This window comes from Canis lupus, chromosome 11 (genome assembly GCF_048164855.1).
Source record: "Canis lupus baileyi chromosome 11, mCanLup2.hap1, whole genome shotgun sequence".
Lineage (NCBI taxonomy): Eukaryota > Metazoa > Chordata > Mammalia > Carnivora > Canidae > Canis > Canis lupus.
This window is the reverse complement of record NC_132848.1, coordinates 25,002,509-25,022,622: the sequence shown is the minus strand read 5'-3', so window position 1 is coordinate 25,022,622 and position 20,114 is coordinate 25,002,509. Positions and strand designations below refer to the sequence as shown.

Sequence of the window (20,114 nt, the reverse complement as noted above, 5' to 3'; positions counted from 1 at the left end):
AATCGCATTCCCTGAGGCCCCCGAAGTGCAGTGCGTGCTGGGCCAGTCAGGGCTTCCTGAGGCCAAGGCTCCTGGGCATTGCTCGCGATGCTGAGCGGGCCTCGCTCACGCACATCTGTGCCGCTGCCTTCTGCTCTGGAATGGAACCAGTGCCGGGGACTCCAGCTTTGGGTTAGGAACCTGCTGTGGCCAGAGTGTTTCCCCAAATCCCTAGCTTGAATCCTACCCGCAATGTGATGGTCACAGGCCCCGCTGGGCCTTCGGGAGGCTCAGGTCACAAGGCTGGAGCCCTCTCGAGGGGGTCAGTGCCCTTACAGGACACCCCACAAAGCTCCCGGGCCCCTTCCCACACGAGGACGGCCACCTGTGAACCAGGGAGAGGGCCCCGACAGACACACCTGCTGCCCCTGCTCCAGGACGGAGGAAGGGCCTTCCGTCTGCAGGCAGCTCCCCCCACGGGAGGCAACCTGGCCTGTTACCTGGGCTCAGGTACCCTGTGGCTACACAAAACGCACTGGCATCTGACTCCACATTTCAGAAACAAAGTTACAGAAATAATTTTTATATTTTCCTTCCATAAATGAAAAATTAACAAGAACCCAACATTTGACTCTAGACTCTCGTGGAAGGTGGCCTCTGCCTGTAACGTCAAGTTTTCCCTGGAATCGTCTCTTCCTCAGCTGTGCGCTGCCTGGCGCTTGGCCCCCCACACGCATCACCAAGGCCCCAGGGGACATCAGGTGTGTGTGGGGATACTTCCGTGCCCGGTGAGTGGCCGGGGCTGCTGGGGCCACCGAGGCAGGAGGGTGGCCTGCTTTGCCGAATGCTAAGGCGACAGCAGCCAAAGGCCACAGGCTTCCTGACCTGGAAACTCCACGGGAAGCTTGCTGGTAAAGGTTTTGGTCGAGATTGGGAACAAGGTGGCTGGGTCTGGGAGAGGGGGCTCCCAGATGTTCTGGGGGTGCAGGGTGGGACCCCAACCCCCTGCCCCATGGGAGTCACGAGCAGCACTCTGGAGAAGCAGCCTGTCTGGTCCCTGTTCATGTATGGGGTGTTGCTGGGGAAACTTGTTGTGCTCCCCAGAGCCCATCTCCCACCAACACCCCAGAACGTGCAGCAGCCTAGGAATCAGACTCTCTGGAAAAGCCCTTCACTGAGCACAGAAGATGGTGAGGGGCAGGGCCTGGCGCTCAGCCCCGGGGACACGGTGACTGGCCCTGCTGCTGACCTTGGGAGGGGAGGACCCTGAGGACCCTGAGCTCCCAGAGGTGGAGCCGGGATGACAGCTCCGGGGTGAGGCTGCGCCTGAGGGAGGAGAGGAGGGGGCTCTGCAGAAGCAGCTCCGGGAGCTGAGGCTGGAACGGCCGGGCGGCCCCAGCAGAGCCACAAGCACCTAGACTAGGCGGGTGACGTGGCAGGGGCCGGGCTCATCCAGGTACAGGGTGCTGAAGACGTCATTGAAGAAGCTTGGGTGGTACCTGCAGGCCCGTTCACAGTCCGGGTTGAAGTTTACTTCCAGGATCTGGGGCTGCATCACTCGCTTCCCTGATGGCACAAGAGCACAGGGCATCTTACTCCCGGGAGGGGCCCAGGGGGTGGAGGGGCTGAGCTCAGGGCCCGGGAGTCACCCCCACCCCCACCCCCGTCCCGGGTGCTAAGTCGGGTGGACAGGAAGCAGGCCGTAGGGGTGGGCTGGGCCCCGGGCGCCTGGCCAGGGCATGGGGCCGGTCCTTTCCCTCCTGAGCTCTGTCTTGACACGGCCGCAGCTGCTGCCCTTCCCTGGAGGTCGCTGCCCCTAACGGTGTGCGTCCCAGACCAGATCCCCTGGTGAATTTGCTCAAAGGATAATCTATGCAGCCCTGACCAGGGGAAGGAAGTGGAGAAGCCTCTCTGTCCCCTGGGGGCGGGGCTGGCACTGCCAGGGCTGGATGATCGGCTTTGGGCAGGTGGAGGGGGGCGTGGATTGGATTACAGGGCGGGGGAGCCCCCTCACCATCTGGCCGGTTGTCCCACTTGAGCATGAGGTCGACAGCGTACACAGCGCGGGATGAGGGATAGTCGCAGAGGCCCAGGGGAGGTGGCTTGGCACAGGCCACTTGGAACAGCTCCGTGAAGGCCTGGAAGATCTCACCCTGGGGATGGAGTAGGCAGGGTCAGGGGTCGCACGGCTGAGGCTGGGACCAGCCCCCAGAGCGTCTGACACCTGCCTCTCCCTCCTGGCGTCAGACTACTGCTGAGCTGCCTGGGTCCTGCCTCGGGGGCCCCCAGCTCCCCCTGCATGAAGGGGTCCAGAGCAGCACCTGAGGCACTCACTCCAGGACGCGGAGGCCAGCCTGGGTTTCCAGCTGTGGCCCTGCTGTCCCCTCAGGTTTGCAACTTCTGGGACAGGTGGGGCCTATTGCCACCTGGCTGTTCTAACAGTGCTCCGAGTCCCCTCCACAACACCTCCCAAGGCCCAGCGTGGGAGGACTGCAGCCAGCCTCAGGGGGACGAGCAGAATCATCCTGAGGCAGCCAAGACCCCCACCCGCCCAGTGCCAGCCCAGGAGGGAAGCCCCAGCTCCGCAGTTGGCTCAGCACTCACCTGGACGCTCTTCCAGGGGAATTCTGGGTACTGCTTCTCAAACTCAGGGATGAACTCATCATAGTGTACCTAGGACAGACACACGGCCTGTCAAACTCTGCCCAGGCCTCATCTGGCCAGGGAGCAGGAAAGCCAGCCTGGCCTTAATGTGGAGCCTCAGGGTGCCCATGGCCTATCCAGCACCCCCATCACGGGCACAAATGGGAGACGAGAGACGGAGTCTGAGCTCTGGATCTTACTATGTGACTCAGGACAGGTGGATTTACTTGTCAGAGCCTCAGTGTCATCATCCTTGAACTGGGACGACGCTCCCTGCCCAGCGCTTCTGTGCAGGGCTACTGTGGCTCGAGTACTTAATGCTGAGGGGTCAGCAGGCTGCAAGGCCCGGCGGACACAGCACCACGCTGGTCTCAGAACAGCGTGCTGGAGGCAGAGCCTGGACCGTAACTGCAGGGCCTGGGCCTGAGCTCACCGCTCAGCACCAGCGCAAAGTGCCTGAGGATGGCAAGGTCTCCTCGGGCCAAGACTTCATCCAAACACACCTGTGCCAGCTGGCAGCAAGCTCGGGTTTCTTCCTGAAAGGCCGAGCCAGCATGGGCTCCCTAGGAAGCCCAATGTTCACATGCTGTGGGACAGGCGTCCCCACACACAGGAGCTTCAGGGGAAACGCGACCCTTGGGGTGCTGCACTCAGAGTACAGAGGGAAAGCACTCAGTTCTCTCAGAGACATCTTCCAACCACATCCCGGGCCCCGCTGGGTCCTCGGGACTGGCCTCCAACACAGCCCAGGACAAGAAGCAACAGCTGCGTGTGGGCACAGCCCCCCACCCCTCCCCGCCTGAGGACGGGCACAGCGAGGGTTCAATGAAGCACATCTATTAATGGTGAAAACCAAAAATGACCTGTGTGCCTATTACCAGGTGAATGACAAGAATATCCCAGGGCAGGGACGCCTCCAGCCACAGTTAGCAATAATGACGAATCTACATACATGAGGCTCAGCAAAAAAAGCCATAGAGGGATCTGCTCCATATGAGAGCATTTACACAAAAACATATATATACATGCAACACCATCATCTGCAGAGTTTTGGGATGTCCTCATACTGAATAGAATCAGAACACGCCTGGAGAGGCAGAGTGGCCGCCGTGGGGGAGGCTGGGGAGAGGCCACCTGCAGGCCTTGGGGTGAGCAGGGAGGGTGAGGGGATGGGTGTGTGTGCCTGACTTCCCGTTGGCCTGAAACAGCCAACAGGCCAGGGAGGACTTTAGGGAGGAGGCGTGAGGGAGCCTATTTCTCCTTCCTCCCTCCTCCACCCAGAGGCGGCCTCGGCCTCGGCCTCGGCCCAGGCTAAGCCTACTGGTCCACGTGCACTGCTGGCCAGCAGGGGTCTGATGCCCTCTGCCCAAGGTGCCCGGGATCCAGGCAGGGTCATGGGCCAGCAGCGGCAGCCTGTCACGGGGGGGCCAGGACATGCACCGTATGCCTCCACCCCCATCTGTCCTTGTGCTCCGGTGGGCACTGAACGGAAAGCTCCGTGCCTCTAGCTGAGGCCTGCCCCCTACCCGGCTCTGACTTGTCCTAGGACCTGGGGAGGCCGCAGGCACACAGAGCGTGTGCCTCTCAGAGCTGCGGGGCTGCTGTTCTGAGACTAGCACAGGTACCAGATGGCAGCTCCTGATGGTCTACACTGCCTGCCCAGGAGACAAGCCGATAGGTGTGAGGACCAGGTCTGCACCTGCCTCCAAACGAACCTGCTCCCCGGGCCCTGCCTGGTCCTTACCTGCTTCAGCACCACTTCTGGGTCATAGTTCATGACAGTGAAATGTTTCTCATAGTCGTCCAGGTCATCAAGTGCGAAGGGCCTACAGGAGAAGCGCACAGACATGGGAGGGTCCTGAGCACGGCCGTGTCCCCACAGGGACCCCATCGGGCGTCACTCCCCACATTGGTGTGAGGGGAGGCCCCAGAGAGCTTGGGTTGGAGTGAGCGACTGGCTAACTGAAAAGACACCTGACGGAGGATCAACGTCACCAAGGTCCGCAGGTGCTAATGCTCGTTTGACAGTGATGAGCATTGTTCACGTCCCCACTCATGGTGGACGCCAGCAGGGCCAGAATTGCCACCAGGTCACAGATCCCAAGTCAGTGGGGCCGCCTGCTGGGTGCGTGCTGGAGAAGGAGCTCCAGGGCAAGGCTCTCTGATCCCGAGATAAAGGGGGGCCCTGTTGCCTGCCCCCCAGCCGGTCCCCTGGTTACCGGTTGGAGAACCGCAGCCAGAACACGTCATACACGAACAGAGTCAGGGGCTTCACCGACCGCAGAAGCACGACATAGCGGACATCGAACTTGACCGGCCCCACGTCTTCTCGAAGGAACAAGACGGGACTTTCAATGTATTTGGACACGACCTGGAAGATACAGACGCAGGGCTGCAGGCAGCTCTCCCCTCACCTGGGCCAGGACATAGCGCCCGGAGGCACCCCAACCTCGCCCCATCTGATCCATCTTTACTGGCTACGGGCTCATGTTGTGGGACATCCAGACACTGTCACTGCATCCTGGAGAAAGAGGCACACTCCTGCCCAGTCCCAGGGACACCTGCCCATTTCAGAGATACCTGCGCCCGCACCTGCTCCTTCCTCTGTCTTTTCAAACCCTGTCTAGGCTGCGGCAAGTTCTGCAACCTTCACTTTGAAAAGGTCCCAGCAGGGCAGCCCAGGTGGCTCAGTGGTTTGGCGCTGCCTTCAGCCCAGGGTGGGATCCTGGCAACCCAGGATCGAGTCCCATATCAGGCTCCCTGCATGGAGCCTGCTTCTCCCTCTGCCTCTGTCTCTGTTTTTCCCCCTCTATGTCTCTCATGAATAAATAAAATCTTAAAAAAAAAAATGAGGGGATCCCTGGGTGGCTCAGCGGTTTAGCGCCTGCCTTTGGCCCAGGGCGCGATCCTGGAGTCCTGGGATCGAGTCCCGCATCGGGCTCCCGGCATGGAGCCTGCTTCTCCCTCCTCCTGTGTCTCTGCCTCTCTCTCTCTATGTCTATCATGAATAAATAAATAAATCTTAAAAAAAAATGAAAAGGTCCCACCAGATTTTAGGTTTTTGAAAACTATATACAGGGACACCTGTGTGGCTCAGTGGCTGAGCATCTGCCTTTGGCTCACGGTGTGATCCTGGAGTCCCGGGATCGAGTCAGGCATTGGGCTCCTGCATGGAGCCTGCTTCTCCCTCTGCCTGTGTCTCTGCCTCTCTTTCTGTGTCTCTCATGAATATATAAAATCTTAAAAAAAAAAAAAAAAAAGAAAGAAAGAAAGAAAAAAAAGAAAAAAAAATGCATACAAATTTTCAGCCATAAGGGCGCCTGGGTGGCTTGGTTAGTTAAGTGTTTGCCTTTAGCTCAGGTCATGATCTCAGGATCCTGGGATTGAGGCCCACATCAGGCCGCCAGCTCAGTGGGGAGTATGTTGCTCCTTCTCTCCTCACTCATGCTTTCTCTCTCTCAAATAAATAAAAAAAAAAGTCTTAAAAAAACAAAACAAAAACCCAAATTCTGGGATCCCTGGGTGGCGCAGCGGTTTGGCGCCTGCCTTTGGCCCAGGGCGCGATCCTGGAGACCCGGGATCGAATCCCACATCGGGCTCCCGGTGCATGGAGCCTGCTTCTCCCTCTGCCTGAGTCTCTGCCTCTCTCTCTCTGTGACTATCATAAATAAATAAAAATTAAAAAAAAAAAAAAAAAAAAAAACCAAAAACCCAAATTCTTAGCCATAATCCCAGTGACTCGCCTGCTGCCTTGCCTCTGCAATCATCCCACGGGTACATTCTCCTTGACCTCTGCCCAGGTGCCCTGTGTCTTGCAGTACCCCCTCTCCACCTCTGACGTGTCCTGGATCACTACAGCACCCATGTCTAGGGGCTCCCTGGCCCGGCCACCTCCCACCTGCTGGGTGGTCATGCATGGTGCAACAAGTGGGGACTCAGGTCAGACATACCGAGAACAGCTCCCCACTTGCCTGGACAGCCACACAGCCTTCCTCTGCAGGCCAGGACACCAGAAGTAGTAGGGTGGGGGCTTCAGAGACACCTGTGAGCTGAGTGACCCCCCCCCCACAGGTCCCGACCTCCCTCACTCCCTCGCACCCAGAGCTGCAAGGCCCACCTTGGGGGTGCTTTCGCGGTGCCGGATGATGCTGTGGAGGCTCCTGGTGATGTGGGTGTCCAGGCTGCGGGCCAGGTTCCAGGGCTTGCAGATCCAGTGGTTATCCTGGCCCCTGAGAGCACATGGGGTTGGCTAGGCTATGCCCTGCTCCCACCTTCTTGGGACCATGGCAGCCTTAGAAGAGGGGCACCCAAACTCTCCAAGGGAGTAGTGGGAGGTGTGGCAGAGGGGATGTTGGGCTGGGCCCCGGGGAGCCAGGAAAAGCCTGAGCGAAGGCACGGAGAACTCTGTGGCTCCTAGCACCAAGGCTGGCACATAGATGGTATGAAGCTGGGGAGCCGGCTGAGTGGTGTGGGGGGGCAGGGGGAGTGTGACAGTTATAGGAGTCCCCCCATGCAGGGCTCCGTGGTGAGGGGGGCCCAGGGGAGCCCTTACCGCCTCTCCCGCTGTTGGAAGTAGCTAACAAACTGGGGTAACTCGGTGCGTAGGTTGAAGGTGCGGGGCAGCCAGGCCGGGCCCTCGGGGCCCCCTGCCCGGCGCGCGATGGAGGCCAGGCAGTCCTTCACCGTCAGCAGGTTCTCGCAGGGGAACTGGTTCAGCAGCACGTTGGGCCTCTCCTGGCTGAGCCTCCTGCAGGGCCGAGGCAGGTATAAGCAGCAGAGGGGGGCGTCCTGCAGCCTCTAGGGAGGGCAACAGGCGATGCTCACCTGTAATCCTTGAAGTGGGAGAAGTTGTAGAGAATGTCGGCGTCGGCCTCACTCTGGGTGAAGGTGAAGCGTGGGTGGCTGAGGTGGCTGAGCACCTGCTGGATGTCTGTGTAGACCCTGCAGGGAGAGCTGGGGCTGAGCTGGGGCCCCACCTGCGCTCGCCAAGGCCCGCCATGGCCCCGGGCCTCAGATGCTCCCCACCCCGGCAGATGTTAATTAAGGGGGATGAAGCCAGTAGAAGTTCCACTCTGCAGTCCTAGCTCTGCGGACCCCAGCCCTCTGTCTGCATGCCGGGCGGGGGGCAACCGGGCTTCTTCTAACCCCAGGGTCCCCACCTGTAAGATGGGGTCACAGCCCAACACACACTTGTCATTGGGGTGAAATGGGGTACCCTGAGTGTTTAACAAACACAGGCCTGCCTCCTACGTGGGAACAGGAAGGACCGACACAACCACCCCCCCAGAGATACAGAACCCGGGCCTCAGAGAAGGCAGCTGGTGCCCAGGTGCCTGCAGGGGAGGGAGTGTGGCCAAGACAAGTGGTCTAGATGTGGCCTCGTTTCACACCAGTGCTCACTGCTGCTTGCCCGGCCCTCGCTGGCCCTGGACAGAGGGGAGGACAGAGCCTGGAAGCACATCTGCTGGGGGCGGCAGAGACAGAAGTTAGGAGGGTGGCCCAGCGTGGGACAGCGGTCCAGGGGAGGAGATGAAGGGGACCTCCCAGGACGAGGCCTGCATGAAGCCTTCAGTCCGTGGCCGGAGCACAGGGCAGGACTATGAGCAGGAGGGCCAGACCCAGTGGGCCCCTGATCCTGAGGAGGGACCCTGGGCGGTGGGCATGGGCACCGGGAAGGGCCCCTGGGCTGAACCGGGTCTGGGTGGCCAGGGGGAGGGACTTTCATGGGGGCAGACACCAGTCTGCCCTGGGAGAGGGGGGCCCGCCTCTGGGCCTGCTCTCCATCCAGGGGGCACAGCACTGCACGCCCACTCCCTCACCTGTATCATGGAGCGTCTGCTTCCACCTGGCGTCCAGCCTGCGCTCACCTGCCCGGCCTTACATAACCTGCCAGTCCATACTTGCAGACACCTGGGAATGGCCTTTCCTGGCAGCCTGGCCGCCCAGTGCATTAACTGTCAGCCCAGGCCCCTATCTTAGGAGGAGCCACTCCCTGCCCACAGGCCTGGCTACGTTTTCACCCCAGGACCAGATGAGCCCCGGCCCATCCCACTTTCACAGCACTCCCTCTATGATCCTAAGACTGGCACTTTCGTCACTGCCGGGCCATAGCAGCCAGCAGGCTCCCCGAGCACCCCTCCCTGGGCCAGGCACTGTTCTAGGAGCCGAGGGAACCTGGGGGAGCGAGGAGGCACCTCAAGGGCTGAGAAGGGGTATACGCACTTGAAGACGTGGTCACGGGGATACGCCACTGGACTGATGGCAAGTGGTAGCTTCTCCTTGTTTTCCTCCAAAATGGCCTAGAAGGAAAAGCACTGAGGGTAGAAACAGACGTTCAAGACGGGGAACACACGCCTCTTTCGTCCTGGCACGTCATGGGGCATACCCAGACCCCAGGCACAGCCTTTCGACAGGTGCAGTGATGGCCAGAGCCCTCTGGGTACCCCCCCACCCCGCCCCTGGAATTCTGGGGCTCAAGCCTCCTCAGGTGCTGAGCAACCCCATCTGTGTCAAAAGGAAAATATAAACATTGTTCTAAACCTCAATACCAGGCAGCCAAGAAGGTGGCAAGCCTGTCCTGGGAGGGCGCTGCTTGGTTCCAGTGGAGCCCTTAAGTGCTGTGCCGAGCGTAAGCCGTGTGCTGGTTTATTTTTTATTTATTTTTTATTTTTTTAAAATTTTTATTTATTTATGATAGTCACACAGAGAGAGAGAGAGAGGCAGAGACACAGGCAGAGGGAGAAGCAGGCTCCATGCACTGGGAGCCTGATGTGGGATTCGATCCTGGGTCTCCAGGATCGCGCCCTAGGCCGAAGGCAGGCGCCAAACCGCTGCACCACCTAGGGATCCCGCGTGTGCTGGTTTAAAACACACCCAAGAATTCTGTGCCCCTCCCTTCGAAAGGCAGAGTTAACTCATCTCCCCTTGGGTGTGGGCTGGAGTGAATGAGCTGCTCCCGAAGCACAGGAGAGTGTGGATGGGTGTGCTGCTTCAGAAGAGGCCCTCTGGCTTTCTCCTGCTTTCTCTCAGATCATGGGCTCTAAGGGAAGGTAGCTAGCACTCATGGTGATGCCCAGCAGCCCCTCGCAAAGGCCCAGGTGGGCCAGAACTGAGGCCTCCTGCCAACACAGCCACTGCCACCTTGCCAGGTGTGTGAGCACCACACAGAAGCAGAACCTCAGTCCCATCAGGCCTCAGAGATGCGGTCCAGCTGACAGCCTGGTGACACTTTGAGAGGGACTTGGAGTCAAAAGCACCCCCATCTCCTGTTCCACAGAAAGTGGAAAAGATGATAAACGTTTGCTGTATGAGGCTGCTCTGTTTTGGAGTAATTTCTTATCCAGTAATAGCTAACTCACACTGGTGGCCCCAGGGGCCCGAGCACATCCGGCCTAGATGGGTCACATGAGGAAAAGCAACCAGGGACACCCCAAGTTTGGCCTCAGATCCTCCTTCTGGACAGCAGAGAACATCCCAAGAGGAAAAACACACACAACTAACTTGAATTCAAGAGTGTAAATCCAGCTCCGCGGTCCTGAGGTCAGAGGGCCAGGGTTGGCCCAGCCTGTCTGCTTGCCAGCTAGAAGCACCCCAAGATCAGCCCCTGTCCCTAAGCCATTCTGCAGTCACACTCTATTTAATATGCACCTACTAGGTGCCAGTGCTCTATGAGGCTCTGAAACACGTTGAGTGACCACATGGTTTCCTGCACAGATAGTTCAATCACTGCTGGCAGAGATGGAATTCACAGGAAGGGTGCCAGGGGGTCCATCATCACTACTGCCGCCGCCCAGCCTCTCCCAAACCACAGCACTCACAGGACGGCCAACACCCACGGCGCTTCCATTCTCCCTGGAGCTAACTCCTTCCTACAACCCCGAGACACTCAGCCAGTGTCTGATGTGCTGGGGGGGGGGGGGGGGGCACGGGAATTTCAACACAAGGGGACAAAGCCTGCAGCCTCCGCCCACCAGCTGTCAGCCACCCGGTATTGGACCCCGGCTGTCCCGCCAGCTGCCTGACTTTTGCAAGTTACTTAATGCCTCTAGGCCTGTTTCCTCATCCTCAGTAAAATAAAGACAAAGATAGGACCTTAAGTGCTTATGTTGTAAGGATCAGAGTCAAGCATGGCCAGAGGTACTAACCACAGGCTCACTTGCGGCCTGCTTCCAAACTGGGACCTGCCAACGGGAAGTAGTGGCAGGAGATCCGAGGGTGGGGAGGGAGGAGGAAGGCACCCTGTCCAGACCTGCCCCTGTCCAGCCTGGTCTGCCAGTGGCTCCGTTCCCAGGGGCTCCACCTCCTTCCCTGTCCTGGGCCTCCTGAACCCTGGCTCCCGAATTTGCCCGAGAGGAGGCTGCCCCAGATGAAAGCACCCTTGTGGCCTATAACAGCAACACTAACGATGACCTGCTGAGGGCCCACTGTGTGCCCAGGAACGCACCATACACGGCTTGAATGGTGTCTCCACATCCCTGGTGAGGGACGTGGCAGGAGAGGGGGAAACAGTGCTGAGTCAGGATTCATAACCAAGCCTCATAGGCTACACTGTGCCCCCCAGCTCCAACCCTGATGGCACGGTTCCTAGCCTCAGGCCCCTGGGGTCTGGGCTCAGGGCTGGCACCCGAGCCGGGTGGCCACAAGCACCTCCCTGAGGCTCACTGCCTGAGCTCTGAGCCCCGTCTCTCAGATGCTCCCAAACTCTTCGCTACCTCCCACAGTAGCCAGGTGGCGTTCAATAATATTGGGTGACCGAAGAACGTTCCAGAAGCCACCAGGCCAAAAGGCCCGAGGTCGGAGGCGGATGGTCACACCTGGTAGTGCTCATCGGGTGGCTCGGGCGTGGAGGAGCTGAAGTCCAGCATGTCGGCAGGGACCCAGGGCAGCAGCATGCACTTCCGGATCAGAGGGTCTGCCTCTCCGTAGGCAAAGTCCCGGGTCACCTCCTCTGCATCAAGACACGTGGCCCATGAGGGGGCAGCAGGAAACCAGGGCCTGGGCGTGTCCTTCGGGGTGGGTGGGTGTCAGACTTACCGCCCGTGTCCAGGTCCCGCAGCGGCCACAGCAGCGTGTAGGCCACTTGCTGGGGCATGTAGAAGAAGGGCGCCGTGGCAAAGCTGGGCGTGTCTGAGTGCTGGATGCGCGAGCCGAACTCGTCCATGATGTACCACACTGGCACCTTCTCCTCGGCCGTCTGTGGGCAGAGCACACACGGCAACCGTGTCCACCGGTCCGTCCAGCCTCCTGCCCCTTCTGTGTGCACCTTCCCACAACCTACTGCACCCAGATGACAACCCGTCTACACCCAGCTCCTGGAGCGTCTACCACATGCACCCCAGTCCCCTTAACTGGGGGCCCCAGGGACCATCCTGGGCCGACTAGGACACATACCAGGAGACCACAGTGTGGCTGCCTGGGTGGTACAGGCGCAGGGACTAAGGCGCTTAGTTTAGCAGCTCCATGGATGTGTCCGGCTTTGTCTGTGTAGTGTGTGTGTGTGGGGGGGGTGTGTCCCTGGAGAAGGTAACATTTAAGCAGAGACCAAGAGAAACCACTTTTGTCTTCTCAAAGTGGCAAAGGCCTAGGGCATGAGGGTGGATCAGGGGAGGTTGGTGGGAGGGGTGGTGATGAGCATGAGGACTCGTGCTAAAGGGCCACAACTCTTCGGAGGCCACTGAAGAACCACTGAGGGCTCTTGGGGGATGACAGAAACTGAAGGCACCAGGAAATAGGCAGCCAAGTCGTGGGGCTCAAGTCCAGGGTCTGAGGCAAGGTTGTGTCCTGTGAGCTCAAAGGGCCCCAGACACCTGGGTCCCCAGCACTGGGCGGCCTGAGGGAGGGGAACAGGCCCATAATGAGGCCACAGGGGATGGGGGGGCCCCAGGGGCCGGGTCCCGGCTCTCCCGGGTGGACCCTGCCAGCCCCGATGGCCCAGAGCAGCAAAGGCCCGCATCCCTGTCTTCCGCCTCCCCCAGGCCCACTCACCCCGTGGGCCAGCTGGTAGGTCTGGTTAAACCGCCACATCTCCTCCAGGACCAGGTCCACAGCCTCAGCGCTGGGCAGCTCGCCGTGGAATTCTACGCCCATCAGGTTGGCCATGCGGTGCAGCAGCCCGGGCACCTGGTGTAGCTGCTGGCGGGCATGCTCCACGCGGCACGTCCAGGCGTGGTCGATGAGGAAGATGCTGCAGGCACAGGCCGAAAGCGGGTGTGAGGCCGCCCCACAGGTATGGCAGGGAGGGAGGGTCGAGGGGGCCAGCAGGGGGCTCTGGCCCAGGAGAGGATGAGGAGGGAGAGGCCCACTGCTATGGCCTGGGAAGCTTCCTCTCCCTTCTCCAGTTTCTGCAAAAACCAATGGGGTCCCTACCTCCTATCAGGGGGCTGGTGCAAGAATCAGAGGAGACAAAACATACGGGAATGCTGACTGTATGCCAAGTACTGTGTTCTTGCGGGAAGTGGGGGGGCGGGGGCACAAAGAGGTTAAGGCCACTTGAGGTGACCAGGCAGGCATTTCCACTGCAGGCCTGAGGCCACACCTGCCCTCCCACCCCCTAGGGCAGGCCAGAGACCACCACCCAGAGCCCTGCCAGGCAAAGTGGCCCTCACCTCCGTTCCCCTGAGATGAAGGGAACAGCAAACGCTCCAGTTCTTTGGCTGGGCGGCAAAATCAGCAGTATTTATTCCATTGTGCTTTGAGTACTGGATGTTTGCATACACAGAACAAATGTGGATTTATTCCTGCCCTGTGCTTAGAGGCTATGACCACGGGATGCAACACACACAACCAAGCTTCAAGGCAGGACACCTGGGAGTGACCCTGGGCCAATGTTCATGAGGGGTGCTATACACAGCAGGTGTGGAGAGAGGATGAAGTTGGGGTCTGGGGATCAGGGGAGACTCACAAAGCTCTAAAGGGAGGAAGGCTTGGGAGCAGGGAGGGCTGTGGAGCTGAGAACCAATGCCTGGGGCTCCAATGCCTGGGGCTCCAAACCCAGGACTCCACCCGCATCCCTCCTGCACCTGCCTGGTGGAGGTGTGCGTGTGCTGAAGGGTGCCGCGGGCAGTGAGCTCCCGAGCCCCAGAGCAGCACAGGTGGGAACAAAGCAGGTGCACTGAACAGAGGGGCCGCGTTAATGGGAAAGTGACCCTGGAAGTTTCTGAGTCAGAGAGCACGTGGGTGGAGGTACCTGGCTGCTGTCATTACCTGTGCGGCCACTCCCGCCCCCTCACAGGCTGGCCAGGGAGGCCAGGGAGGCCCTGCAGAAGAGGAGGCCGGCCAGGTTCCAACAAAGTTTCATAGACGGGCCTGCAGGGCTGCCGTGGCTGAAGGCAGCACCTCTTGGCCCCTAGGAGACAGGAATCCCAGGGTCCGGGCTTCACTCGCCCTGTCTACCCTGGGCTGCGGTGTCCTCAGCTGAGGAATCAACCAGACCACAATGCTCACAGCCCAGGCCTAAAGCTTTGGGAGAACCTGTTCAAGTTTCCTGGGCTCCACCCAGAGACTCCGAGCCAGCAGGACCAGGGGTAGGTGCTCAGAAAAGCCGGGCTCATGAGCAAGGCTGCCTTGCACTCCGCTCCCACACTCTTAACCAGCTGTGACTCCAGGCAAATCCTTCCTGTCTCACTGGCAAAATCGGAACGCATCAGCCTCAGCTGTGGGGCCCTAGGGATGGCCGTCAGATGTGGGGAGGCTGCTCTCAGGTCCCTAGGAAATGTGATTCGCACGGGGCTATCATCGGTGTCAGGGGCGACGCTACTGTGAGGCCCAGCTGGAGACTCGGGAGCCACAGGCAACACGAGTGCCTGCAATTGCTGCTTCTTCCCAAAGGTGCCAGTCCCCGGGATGTCTAAAAGGGAGCCCGCCCTGAGGGCCACAGCAGGGACGGCAGGTGGCCCTCAGCTCCTACCTGTTGGGGTCAGCCGCCTGTAGCCCGTTCTCGCTGGTCACAATGACCTTGTAGCAGAGTTCGCCGCCACCACCACCGCCGGGGTTGGGCTTCTTCTTCCGCACCTCCCGGGCCTCCTCACCCTCACTCTCCTCCTCCACTTCCTCCACTTGCATTATCCCGAACATCTCCCCAGCATCGAAAACCTAGGGCCAGAGCAGGGGTGTTGGCAGGCTCCCCAGCCCTGACCGCTGCCCAGGGAGCATCACAGCTTGGCCTCAAGGACCAAGTAACCCCCTGGGGAGAAGCAGGACCTATTTATTACCCAACTACCCATCTTACAGGTAGGAAAACTGAGGCGCCTAGAGATGGGTCAGAACTGCAGCCTAACCACTGTCACCAGCTGCTGTCCCAAGTCCCTCAGCTCAGGGGACCTGTGCTTAGAACTGGGGCTGCAGGTTTGGGGTGGAATCAGACCTAGCCTGGCCCCTGCTGTGTGGGGAAATGCGTCTCAGAAGGCGGTGGGTAGCCCTGGTCGTCAGAAGTGAATGTAAAAGCCAATTTCACCAGAATAACCAATCCTGCACCAGGCCAGCTGAGGCGACCCAGAAGGAAAGCAGGTGGCCAAGAGCCTCCCACAGCCACCATGGCCAAGAAGCAGTTTGGGTCCGCCCAACTTGTGGCCCGTGGTGTCTCCTGAGGTGCTGGCTCGGAAAGATAAGGGCCTGGGTCCTTACGTTTCCTTGCAGAGGCCAGAGCCAACCACATGCAGCCAGGCCCGCCTTCTCCGTGTGCTCTGGAGCCAGGCTGCCCCCTTCAGCCACTTGGGCACTATGAGTCTGCCACAAGTCAGTAAGGGACCCTTGGGGTGGGCACAGGAGCTGGGCTGTGCGCCTGTTTCCCTTTTCATACAGTGGGAACATCAGAACCAACCTCGGGGGGTTGTTGGAAGGATTAAATGACTAACAAATGCCAAAAGCTTAGAAGAGCCTAACTTGCAAATGCTGTGTGAGCACCTGCCACCACCATCACGCTTCTGGGACTGTCTCTCCCCGGGGAAGGCATCCTCCACTTTCTAGGAGAGCTCACTGTTCAAGCAATAAAACCGTGCACAGAAAGTCCCCGGCATGCAGCAGGGACCAAGCCAGTTCTCCCCTAAAACCCACTTCTCACGACCCTAACAGAAGAAAACTTCATCCCAACCGATGGAAACCGGCTCCCCGTCCAGGCACAAGCAGCTTTCGTGCTGGGCAGGTGGGCTCTCTGGGGTGTGAGGGCGAACCACTCACGATCTTGGCCATGATCTTGGCTAGGGAGCAGACAGCACAGTGGGCAAAGGTGGGCCATGTGAGGCCCAGGTAAATGGTGCTGGGGCCTGATCGGACGTGTTTTTGGCAGGAAAGACCGAGACATGTGGCCAGGGCTGGTGGCTTAAGGACCCCAGGCAGGAACACACAGCTGGGGGTGGGGAAGGCTGAGCACAGGTGGAACAAGCCCCGTTCCTTGGGAGGCAAGGGGAGCTGCCTCAAGCTGGCTCCCTAAGCAGTCAGAGCCAGGGGTAGGGGGGTGAGGGGGTGATACTATCTCCCCTCCAGCGCAGAGCTGCTTAGAGGACTGAAATTCACATCCTGGATTTCAACTTAGAACCCCAAGTCCCCAGCTCTTAGCCCCAAATCATATGGGAGGGAGGGGGCACAGTGGGGCAGCGTTAAGGCTTGGGGATAGAGGGCCTGCCCTCCTCCCAGCTGTGAAATGGGGGTGACCACAATCCCTTCCCAGAGGGACTAGAGAAGCCCCTAAGGAGGTAACGAAGGGGAGTGGTGTCGCACCTGGGAAGTTCCTGCCGGCAAGAAGAGTTGGGGTTATTTTAAAACTCTCCATCTTGATTTGAGGCAAGGCACCGGGGTCACTGGCCTTGTGGGGAGCTGAAGGCATCTGACTGCAGTTGGCAGGTGCCCTCCCCCACACCTGGCCCATAGCAGCCAGGGCAGGTTTCACTGAGAACAATAGATGCAAGTTTGGGTCTAGCAAAGTGATGACTCACAGCTCTGCCCAGAACCCCTAACGGCAAGGGAGGGTCATGGAAAAATACTGGCTGCCCCCTGGTAGAGCCACAGCAGCCAGGGCAGGGGGCACTCCACGGTCTGGTGACTCCCCACATGGGCTGACTCTGGCTGAAGCTCACCTCAAGCCTCCCCTCACCCAATCCCCACCGAGGCTGTGGGAACTGAGGCCTCGTCCCACTGTCAGGCTTCCAGATACAGACTGCAGCTCAGTAGGACAAGTGTTGCCTAAACGAGGGTTTACTGCCCACCGGGGGCTGGCTGGGCTGGGGTCAGGGGGTTCCCACATCGTGTGCCTTTTACCCAGAATGAGGACCTTCTTCACCTAACAGACTGGTGGGGTCCCCAGCACATGCTTGGGACCAGAGCCAAGTGCTCGGGAAACACTGGTGGAAAGGAAGCCAAGTCATGCAGGGGGAGGAAATTCACAAGAGGTAGGGACAGATGGAGGGGCCCTGACCTCGTGTGAATTTTAAAAGCTACTGCGTGTTTCAAGCAGGCGGGTACCTGGTGAACCCAGATTTAACACAGAAAACCTGGCCGAGAGGATGGGGTCTGTGGAGCGGCCAAGCCGGGCCACCACCTCTTCCTGGCTCCGGGGCTGCACTTCATCCATCACCTGTCCTGTCGCCGTGGCTCCTGGGCAGCCCCCTCCCCCAAGAGAGCCTCGTTCCAGCGAAGCAGCCCACCCCACCCGCCACCTCCAGCCCTGAACAGCTCTGGCTTCTGCAGCAGCCGCGGGGAGCCCCGCCGGAGGCCCAGGCCGCAGAAGGCTGGTGAGCAGAAGGGAGCTGTCCCCACGACGGGGCAGAGAATCTGGAAGCACGGGAGCCCTTTTCCTTAGATTTCATCTCCCACAACCTCTCTTTTCTTTCATCTGCAAAATGAGGGTGACCAGGGCCCGCATCAAAGGATGAGACACGAAAGAATCCTGTGACCCCAACTGTGAAAGCCACACAGATGCATAGGGCATGTACCGCCCCCCGAGGAGGGTCAGGTTCCCCGAGTCCCACAGACTTTGGGAGACTCGCTTCCTCTTCCTGTGACTCCGTCTTTCCAACTGCATAATGGGGACGGTGGATCTGCGGGGCTCAGAGGTGTGGGGGAGTCAGCAGAGGGCCCGGGACGCGGCGGCACGCTTAGGTGTCTACACCGCCGGGGGGGAGCATCCGAGGCGGGTCATCCCCGCCCTCGCGCTCCCTGTGCACCGGAGGGCAGTCCCCTCCGTTTCTCCGCCGCGCCCGACACCGACACGCCCCGGCAGGGGCTTCCCGCGCCCCGGAGCCCGCCGTGACCCCCAGACCCGCTCCCAACCTCGGGCGTCGCCCCCGCCCCCGCCCCGCCCCGCCCGCACCTCGTGCTCCAGCTTGTGCAGGAGGCGGCCCCAGTAGCGCTCGGGGACCCCGGACGCGCGCAGCGCCGGGCCGTGCAGCGCCGCGAACTCGGCCGGGGCCCGCGCGCCGTCCTCCGCAGTCAGGCCCGGGGCGCCGGGCTCCGCGTCGGCGTCCATGGCGCCCGCACGAGCGCCAGCGCCGAGTCCCGCTCCGCCGCCGCCCGCCGCGCCGCGCCGCGCCGCCCCGCCCTCCCGCCGCGCTCCCCGCGGCCGCCGCCCACCGCCCGCCCACCGCCCGGCGTCGGCACGCGCGGGGCGGCGGGAGGCCGAGCTCCGGGAGCCCAACCCCCGAGCCCCGAGCGCGGGCGGCCAAGCGGCGCGTGCGCGAGTGCGTGAACGCGCGGTCCTGCGCGGGGGCGGGGGCGGGGGCGGGGGCGGGGGCGCGGGCGCGGGCGCGGGCGGGGGCGCGGGCGGGGCTCGGCGCTGCTGGCGTGTGCGCACGCGCGCCGGCTGGGGGCGGTGCTTCCGGGCTCGCCCGCGGCTGCCCCGGGGGATGCCGGGAGTGAGGCTGGGCCGCGTGCGCCAGGTCGGAAGCGGAAGCCGCTCCTCGCGCGCCGCCCGGAAAAGGAAGCCGAGGCTCGGAGAGCGGGCGGTTCGAGGCCCGGACTCCGCTCTGACGCCGGGCGGCCCCGCGGTGCGAGGGCTGCGCCCGATCCTCCTGAGCCATTCACCAGATTTAGACGCTGCCGAGCTGCGGCCCTTCTCAGTCTCTGTGCGTTTGGATTAAAGATGTAAATTTATTCGGTCAAACCCGGTGGTTTTTCTCGCAAGTGGAAGCACTGCAGAGGTTTCTAAGTGCAAGTAGCAGAATCTCAAAACCAGGCTTTGAACGGTCTATTTTTTTTTTTTTTTTGAGCTCTAACGTTGCTTTCGTAGGGATGCGGTTCACTGTTGTGTTTGCGGTTTTGCAATTGTGACTTGCTAAGAAGCACAAAGGCTGATTTTTTATTTTATCTATTTATTTTTGTGCTTCCATTGCTGAATACCTACATTAAAACTTTTTAAAAAATATCTTATTTACTTATTCATGAGAGATAGAGACCGAGGCAGAGACACAGAAGCAGGCTCCACGCAGGGAGCCCGACGCGGGATTCGATCCTAGGACCCCGGGGTCACGCCCTGGGCCAAAGGCGGCGCTAAACCGCCGAGCCACCCGGGGATCCCAAATTTTTCAGCTGAGTTTGGATAAAATGCACCAGTTCGGAGGATTTGTTCAATGCCACAGGGACCCAATGTTGGTGTGCAAAGGCTCACACTTCCAAAGTGCAGTTGGTGAGGGGCACAGGAAAAACGTTCCTGCCGTGCTCTAGTACTTTGTATCTGCCATCAGCTTTGTTACAGGAAAAATAATAATAATAATGAATTTTGACAACTAGGATTTCCAATTCAGTTGATACCATTTACAGCTTGTTTGGATGAAATTGTTGTTGTTGTTAGTGTTATTATTATTTAAAGATTTTATTTGTTTGAGAGAGGGAGAAAGAGCACAGACAGGGGCAGAAGAAGAGGGAGAAGCAGGCTCCTGCTAAGGAGGGAGCTCCGGGGGGGAAAAAAAAAAAGGAGGGAGGTACTGTGGGGCTGGATCCCAGGACGCTGGGGTCATGACCTGAGCCCAAGGCCGACTCCCAACCGACTGAGCCACTGACACATTGTGGGTAAAATTAACCACTTCCAATTCCAAGTACATTTCTGCTCTGTAGGATTCTTAATTTAGTAAGAAGTTTGGTCCTTTTTTGCTGTGCCCGTTGAACTTTATATGAGTATTATTGCAAAACAATGCCTTTGGTGTTAACTGAAGGCATTTAAGTGAATTAGCTGAGTAGCATATGCAATAAGGTTGGTTTTTTAACTGTGTTATGATGTGGGCCAGGAGCAAATGGTGGAGAAAGAATTCTTGAGATGTTTTCAGTGCAAAAAGGTGTTTATTTTTTTTTTTTGAAGATTTTATTTATTTATTCATGACACAGAGAGGGAGAGAGAGAGAGAGAGAGAGAGAGGCACAGGCAGAGGGAAAAGCAGGCTCCATGCAGGGAGCCCGACCTGGAACTTGATCCCGGGACTGCAGGATCAGGTCCTGAGCCAAAGCCAGATGCTCAACCACTGAGCCACTCAGGCATCCTGGTAGTATTTCTTCTTACTGTACAGTAAATCT

The 20,114-nt window shown here is 59.5% G+C and overlaps 1 protein-coding gene across 1 annotated transcript; it reads right to left on the bottom strand.

Annotated features, from left to right (window-relative positions):
* Nucleotides 1-546: 546 nt before the first annotated feature.
* On the bottom strand, nt 547-18,095 carry TTLL12 (tubulin tyrosine ligase like 12). The gene is made up of 14 exons (XM_072843627.1): nt 17,924-18,095; nt 14,528-14,712; nt 12,607-12,805; nt 11,656-11,815; nt 11,436-11,569; nt 8,845-8,921; nt 7,447-7,563; nt 7,175-7,369; nt 6,740-6,851; nt 4,842-4,993; nt 4,367-4,448; nt 2,584-2,652; nt 1,994-2,132; nt 547-1,545 (listed from the first exon to the last, which is right to left on the bottom strand). Exons 1-14 carry the CDS (start codon nt 18,077-18,079, stop codon nt 1,394-1,396), a joined length of 1,929 nt encoding a protein of 642 aa, XP_072699728.1. The 5' UTR covers nt 18,080-18,095; the 3' UTR covers nt 547-1,393.
* Between the last annotated feature and the right edge of the window lie 2,019 nt (nt 18,096-20,114).

What these genes read in the sequence shown, in the direction of transcription:
- TTLL12 (XM_072843627.1), bottom strand. Translation starts at nt 18,079, where the DNA reads ATGGACGCCGACGCGGAGCCCGGCGCCCCGGGCCTGACTGCGGAGGAC. An exon ending in TCCCACTTCAAGGATTACAG is followed by an intron (nt 7,370 to 7,446) that starts GTGAGCATCGCC and finishes TCGGCCCTGCAG; the next exon opens with GAGGCTCAGCCAGGAGAGGC. An exon ending in GTGGGACAACCGGCCAGATG is followed by an intron (nt 1,546 to 1,993) that starts GTGAGGGGGCTC and finishes TTGTGCCATCAG; the next exon opens with GGAAGCGAGTGATGCAGCCC.